Source organism: Brassica oleracea, chromosome C3 (assembly GCF_000695525.1).
Source record: "Brassica oleracea var. oleracea cultivar TO1000 chromosome C3, BOL, whole genome shotgun sequence".
Taxonomy (NCBI): Eukaryota; Viridiplantae; Streptophyta; class Magnoliopsida; order Brassicales; family Brassicaceae; genus Brassica; species Brassica oleracea.
In genome coordinates, this window is record NC_027750.1 from 16,668,552 (window position 1) to 16,676,044 (window position 7,493).

The 7,493-nt window shown below is 35.0% G+C and overlaps 1 protein-coding gene across 1 annotated transcript; it reads left to right on the forward strand.

Moving 5' to 3' along the window:
- The first annotated feature begins 1,299 nt into the window (after window positions 1–1,299).
- Window positions 1,300–5,247, forward strand: LOC106332832 (U-box domain-containing protein 6-like). The gene is made up of 2 exons (XM_013771321.1): window positions 1,300–1,892; window positions 4,185–5,247. The coding sequence occupies exons 1-2, from the start codon at window positions 1,429–1,431 to the stop codon at window positions 5,047–5,049; spliced, it is 1,329 nt and encodes a 442-aa protein (XP_013626775.1). The 5' UTR covers window positions 1,300–1,428; the 3' UTR covers window positions 5,050–5,247.
- The last annotated feature ends 2,246 nt before the right edge of the window (window positions 5,248–7,493 follow it).

The window sequence follows — 7,493 nt, forward strand, 5'->3', positions numbered from 1 at the left end:
GATCTCTGTTGTAACCTGATGGTGAGATTTAGAAGAGACAAAACTGTTCTTGTGCATGTGCACTATACCTCGCTCGTCCCCTTCTTCTCCTCCATAATATTCCTTATTTACTTAATATAATCCTAATAAATGTTTTTAATTAAAAAATTTTATAACAATTCTTAATTTGTTTGTTTTTTTTTTTGAAAAAGGGCTTACAATTCTTAATTTGTTACACCACTTATACATAGCCTTAGTTTGTTTGTTTTCTGGATCGAATCTCTGGTAACTAGTTTTTTTTTAAATGACCACGAGAACCGATGAAAGGTCACTATTATAATTCATTTTGTTCGAATCTTTCGTTAAAATTGTTTAGAATATTTAAATTGATCGCTGTGATTAACCAGACGATGATCTAGCGTCTTGCATCTAAAACATTGAGTTGACACATAATCGACCTTAGATAAATTAGTCCACAATCAAATTATATATATAGGAAATGTACTCATTCTACAAATTTTTAAAAACAAAAATTTGGATCTCTCACTTTTGGAACTACAAATTGCAATATCACTTGTCCAGTAAGCAAATTTGATTGCATTTGTTTAGAAGCATTAGATGATTAGTCATCTACGTAGATACAAAATGGCCGTACAGAGCTTATTGCTCTCGAGACTTGAAGTCCGAATACATGGAACTCCTTTTTCAAAATGAAATTTGCAGAGTTATCTAACATAGTGGCTTAGTTGATCAGATAGCACAAACTAAACAAGAACAAATGAAGAAAAAAATGGATTATGTGTGCATGAAGTTAACAAATGGGAAAGACAGATTGAGAAGCTTTTGGAATCATCTGTCATGAATTTTTGCTCGCCAAACTTGAATTCGATTGCATATAATAAATAGTAGTTTATAATCTCATGAGTGCTACTGCATACATTGAAAAATAATAGAAAATTAGGCCCAAAGAGCACTTCCCGGAGTTGACTCTCATTCATCAACCACGAGATAGGAACACCAAGACGGATCTCTTAGTTCGAGAGTGTTCATACCAAAATCAAGTTTATTAATATCATCGCTTCTATTCCTATATGGTTAGATCATGCATTTAATTTATTTTTAAATCATTTAATAAAGCGAATTTCTGATAGAAAAAAAAGTTTAGGCCTAGGCGGATTTGTAGGACACATGAAGTACATAGTAAGACGTGTTCAAAAAAAAAAAAAAAAGAAGTACCTAGTAAGACATTAGTTATGTAATACTACAACTTACATTAGTTCTCTTTTTTAATAATACTCCTCTCAAAATTTTACCCGCACTAAGCATATCATATTGCCCCCCTAAATACCTAAAGTTAGACGAACATATCATATATAAAAGACAGAGCAAAGTCCACTAAAAGGAATAGATCATTTCATCATCTCTCATCTATCTATCTATCTATCTATCATGTCTTCCTCTCGAACACAATCCTCTTCTTCTTCCTCTTCTTCTTCAGTTTGGCAACATCAATACATGAAGCTCCACTTCTTCAGCAGGATCCGCTCCCTTTTCAAATCCAAAGCATCATCCCGCAAACGCGACTTTCAAAGCTCAACTCAGATATCAAGAACCCAACAATATTCCGAGAAGGTGGTGGCGCCTCCAGAGATATTATCGAAACCACCTGAAGATGAGAATGAGGAGGTTGTCTTGCAGAGAACTGTGAAGAAGCTTCACTTTGGAACCCTTGAAGAGAAGGAGAAAGCTGCCATCGAGATCGAGAAACTTTCCCGAGAAGACAAGAATATTCGGAAGCTCATGGCGGAGCTCGGTGTTCTTCAGGTTCTTGTCTCTATGGTCGCTTCCGATATCTCCGGCCACCAGAGATCTGCCGTTATGGCTCTTATACAGCTTTCTCATGGAACCCACACGTAAGTTCTTCGACTCATATTTAAAGTTCTTCTACATTTTTTCATTTAGAAAATTATTAAATGGTTCATGCGCAAGTATGACGCGCAAAAGTAGAAATAAAATTTCATATGCATGACCAAAACGAAGAAGAATTGTTAGCAACTCTGTCTTGCTTATTGTTTTGTGTATAGTAATTGCCAGAGTACCCTTCTTTTGTTACAATAATTTAGATTAGACTTTATGCTTTAATTTTCAATCAACTTGCATTGTTACCTTTTGACGAAAAAAAACTGGCATTGTTAGCTTTATCCAATGGTGAGTATATGGATTTACGTTTTTGGCTATATGTGAATTTTCAAATGTTCAGAGTTAGTGGTTACAACTTACAAGGACATATTATCTGTCTTTTTGTATTGTTTATCTTTTATTTTATAACATTAATTACAAATTGAGAGATAAATTGTTTGAAAACATATATAATATATTATTTCGGGTATATATTTGGTTGACGAATCGTTGAAAATACTGATTTTTGCCGAAATTAATTCTTTTGACCAAAAGTGCTGGTAAACCTAATTTTCATCGTGGGCGATAATATTCATCTTTTGTCAACCAATATTTATTTTTGTCATTGTTATGACTTTGAAACTGATGCGATAAATTATTATAACCAAGAAAGTGGATCCTACCATTGCGTCTTATTTGGCTCGTGAAGTATACACAACGTTTCCATCACGTGCCTCTCTTCTCTCTCTGGTTTCGTATAAATGTTGAGTGTAAAGGTCACATTTTCATCATATACGATAAAACCACCATATACTTATAGATAAAATCATTTAATTATTAATTAGTCGTATTGTGCTTGTATGTACGATATCAGTACAAATGAATTTTTAGTTAATAACTATATGAAATTAGTTTTCTTGTTTAAATTTAGTGTGCGTATGTATAATTTATATGATAAAACTTAAGAGAAAATACAAAGAACATAGACATGGAGGAGTTTGGCAAACATTGTTGGCTATCCAGTAAGTCCCACATAGAGGTTGGTCAGTATTCCACAATTTTTTATCCATTTCTTAGTAGATAAACAACAACACTAAATGTCACATTATAGTCTAATAACGAATGTTAATATACCAGTATTACAAAATTAAGAATATTAATTCCGAGTGGGTCGGAACTTGGAAGAGTCAAGAGACAAATCACGTTAGTTGACAGCCATTAGCATATCTCCAAATGGCGATTAATTTTTCTGACCAATAGATTTTAGAAAGGTAGAAAGTCATATCCCACTAACTTATGGCTTATCTACATATACGTATGTAACTATAATGTCCAAGTTGACCAATAGAATATTACATATATAATGTATGCACAACGTAAAACGTATTATGTTTATAACTCTGTCTAATACGTGAGCCATAACAAAAACATAGAAACTAGCAAAAAATGAAACGTTGCAAAGATATATGTTTTTTTATAATATCCGGCAGACTGAAACCATCCATATAAGTCTTATGAGGTTTGACGGTGTTTGGTAGATCCGGTTGTTCGCAATGAGAATTAGATATCTATATCGTTTGATAACACAAATGGATAAATCTGAGACATTAAGTTCTGAATTCAGGATGTTTAACACCTTTCAAATCCCGCCTTCACGCTTCTGTGGTTTTAGTTTTTCTATTTTGGTAAACATGTTAAAAATCTACTTAAACAAAAGAATCATATATGTATTGTAAATCAACCATAGTTATATGAATGGATTACAAAACTAAATTGATGATATCAGAGTTGTAATTTAGCATAGTTGAAACTGCTCTGTGGTTTTAGTTATGTTACTTGAGGTTTTTAATACACCACCAATGAATGAATTTTTGTTTCTTTCCCCTATAGTTCTATCAAAAGCCATAATCATCAACCATAATTAAACTCGACGACTTGAGCCCTGGTTCCATAACTCTATGATAATATTTTCAACCACTGAACGCTCATTTGGTTATGTCCTCAATTTTTTGTTTCCATTTCTTTAATTCCTTAAATCTTTATCTCCTTTTGCTTCAAAATTATTTTAACACTTCTTTAAATTTATAAACTCCCAAGAAGAGATAGATTTTAGTTTTGCACAAACGAAGTTTATTGATTTCAATAATATAAATCGATACTAAATTTTAAATTTAGATAATGTTCAAGAGTGTAAAATCAAGCGGAAGAGATTAAATGATTTGTGTATGATACTATCCGTGGAACAACTTAATCGAAGCAAAATCACAAAAGAAAAATTTAAACATCTTGTTTTTCTCTAACTTCAGGAACAAGGCACTGATGGTGAACGCCGGAATATGCTCAAAGCTACCTAAAAATGTCGAAGTTCTCGACCAATCAACAAGATACGGGTTCGCTGAGCTTCTTCTTTCATTGTCTTCTCTAACAAGCCTGCAACTACCGGTAGCTTCATCACAAATTCTACCGTTCTTGATGGAAACGATGAATTCAGATACGACAGAGATGAAGTGCAAAGAGATATGTCTAGCCACCATAAACAATCTCTGCCTCGTGTTGGAAAACGCAAGACCGTTGGTCACAAACGGGGCAATAAAGACACTCCTAAGTCTAATATTGGTTAAGGACTTATCCGAGAAGGCCTTAGCGAGTCTAGGGCAATTGGTTGTGACACAAATGGGCAAAAAGGCAATGGAGGAAGGTTCGACTGTGCCCAAAAGTTTGATAGAGATTCTAACATGGGAAGAGAAACCGAAATGCCAAGAGTACACGGCATATATCTTGATGGTATTAGCTCATCAGAGTTGGAGCCAACGTGAGAAAATGGCTAAGGCAGGGATTGTACCGGTCCTTCTTGAAGTGACCTTACTTGGAAGCCCACTGGTTCAGAAGAGGGCGGTGAAACTTTTGCAATGGTTCAAGGATGAAAGAAATGTACGGATGGGTCCTCATTCGGGTCCACAAACCAGCCGTGTGAGTTCTAGTATTGGATCTCCAATGAGCCCGAGGTCAGGGGAAGAAGGTAAAAATGTGATGAAGAATCTGGTGAAACAGAGTTTATACAAGAACATGGAGATGATAACTAGACGAGGCAATGTAGATTTGGAAAGGGAGGCTTGTAGGCTTAAGTCTTCTTTGATCATCAGCACAAGCTCTAAAAGCTTGACTTATTGATCATACTTTATTTCGTGCTCTTACTTTGCCATATGAAGTGATTAGAGTCTAGAGAGTGTCTTGCTCTGAAAAAGGAATACATTTATGCAAGGGAACTTAAAAAATAAAAGAAAAAAAGATAGGTGCAGTGGCAATATGGCGAATCGCTTTGAGTGTTTCTCACATACTTTGCTTTGGATATATTGAAAATAAACTTAATGATCAACCTTAATTATTAATCATCATCCAATTATCCCTTAGTACACAAAATGAAACAAACCCAACTTCTAATTTTTTTCTGGAGAACTCTAAAGCTTGAAATTCTTCGAACGAGTTTTATTGAATTAATTGTTCGAAGGAGTTTTATTGATTTAATTATCCGAAAAATTTAATGGATCTCACAACCACAAGACGGAGCAGAAATCACATACGTAACTTATTTAACAAGGGCATAAGGATATCAAGATATTGATGTATCAATCTACTTGGTATAAAAGGAACTAAATTGGTTGACTCTTGCTATGTCACGTAAGAGTAAATCGTCCATCAATCATAGACGAGCATTTTATGTTTAGCCACGTTTTGAAAAGCCATCATACTGATAAACCATTGCAAGCTTATTATAGGAAGAGGAGGGGAGCTGAGCTAGATGAAATGGGAGTCAAAGCGAATACAGGACCTTCGCATTCTGGATCTCAGGAAAGACATTCAACTCCTCCGGAAACTCAACCGTCAGAATATCGAATGCGTTAGAGAATAGATCGGACAGGTTGCAGAAGGTGAAGTTGCCTGAGTTTACTGGTGTACATCCGAATATATGGCTCAGTAGAGCAGCGAGGTTTTTCCGATTGGGGTACTACAGTGATCAGGATAGATTTGAGCTGATAGCATTGTGTTTTGAAGCTGTGTGTTGAATTGGTCAACATTGAAATGGAAGAAGATCCGTTTAGAGATTGGAATCATTTCAAAAGAAGACTCATCAATAGATTCACGCACATAATTGAAGATGATCGGGGGAAGAGACTATTTTCAATATGTCAAAAAGGATTTATTCTTAACTATGTCAATGAGTTTCAAGAGTTGAGAGCATTGGTTAAGGGAGTTGATGAGAAGAACCTGGAGCATGTTTTCTTCAGTGGCCTTAACTTGAGATGAAAGAGGTCAATAAAATGAAGGAACCAAAGGGACTGCGACAACATATTGCATCACTCATTAAGATGGAGGATAGTGCCCTTTGTAAGTCTGTAGCTGCAGTTACGAATCCTCAGGGAATTGGAGCGTTGAGATCGTCTTCACAATACAACTAGAATAGAAATGGCAACAACAACAGAGCTGTGACAGGACGACCTCAACAACCTGTGTTGACTCCAGGGGTTAAGAGATTAACACCAGCAGAAGTGGCTGAAAAACGAAGATTAGGATTGTGGCAATACCAAATATTTTTTTTTTTAATTTCAAAGACTTTACTCTGCCCACATATTTTCAAAGTTTGATCTAAAATCAGGATTTTGACAAATTCAGATATCTGAAAATGATAGTTATAAAACTAACATTTACGGTCCTTTTGGTCAGTACTAACGGAATGTAATGCCATTTGGTTTTAAAAATGCACCTTCTGAATTTCAAAGAATCATGAATGATACATTCTCTGATTATTCAAAATTTTGCATTGTTTACATTGATGATATACTAATATTTTTACATTGTATTGATGAACATTTCAAAAATCTCAAAATATTTTATTACATTGCGAGAAAAAATAGTCTTGTTGTTTCCAAAACAAAAATGTCCCTATTTCAAGCTAAGATCAGATTTTTTTGGTCACTACATATCACAAGGTATGATAACCTCTATTTAAAGATCTTTAGAATTTGCAAATAAATTTCAAGACAAAATCTATACTATACTAAAAGGGCTTGAGCTAGCCTTTTTAGGGTGTCCACGTTAGATTGAAAATTCATCCAATCACGAGGTTTTATTATGCCACATCACATCCGCTTTTAGTCTATACAGATTTTTCGAAAGCATACTCATGTGGGCTGTTAATATTTGGACGTGGCCCATTATCAGCCGAACTCTCTTCTTATCACAATGTTCTTCGATATCATTTCATCTCTTCCCCTTCACTGGCATCGTTACTGATTTCTGCGATTCAACGTTTATCCCGATCCACTCTCACTCATTCAATTCCGTAACTGACCCATTCAACAAAGTGTTGACCCTCGCTTCAGATTTTTCTGCGCTCTATATAAATGTTGCTCGACACTTCCATGGCAGCCCTAATTATTACTCAAATATCCATCGGGTGAAGCTGCTTTGAATGACTCACGATCGGTCGCGAGGTCAAGATATCAGAGAACTGTTATGTGAGTCTACCACTTCCTTTTTTTCCCTCGCATATTGTTTCACAAGGTTTTTGATTAGTTTTACTCAACTCAGGACGATCACGATCTACTGATTTTATC

Coding starts and splice junctions, on each gene's coding strand:
- LOC106332832 (XM_013771321.1), top strand. CDS start 1,429: ATGTCTTCCTCTCGAACACAATCCTCTTCTTCTTCCTCTTCTTCTTCA. Junction 1,893..4,184: donor CTTTCTCATGGAACCCACAC/GTAAGTTCTTCG, acceptor CTCTAACTTCAG/GAACAAGGCACTGATGGTGA.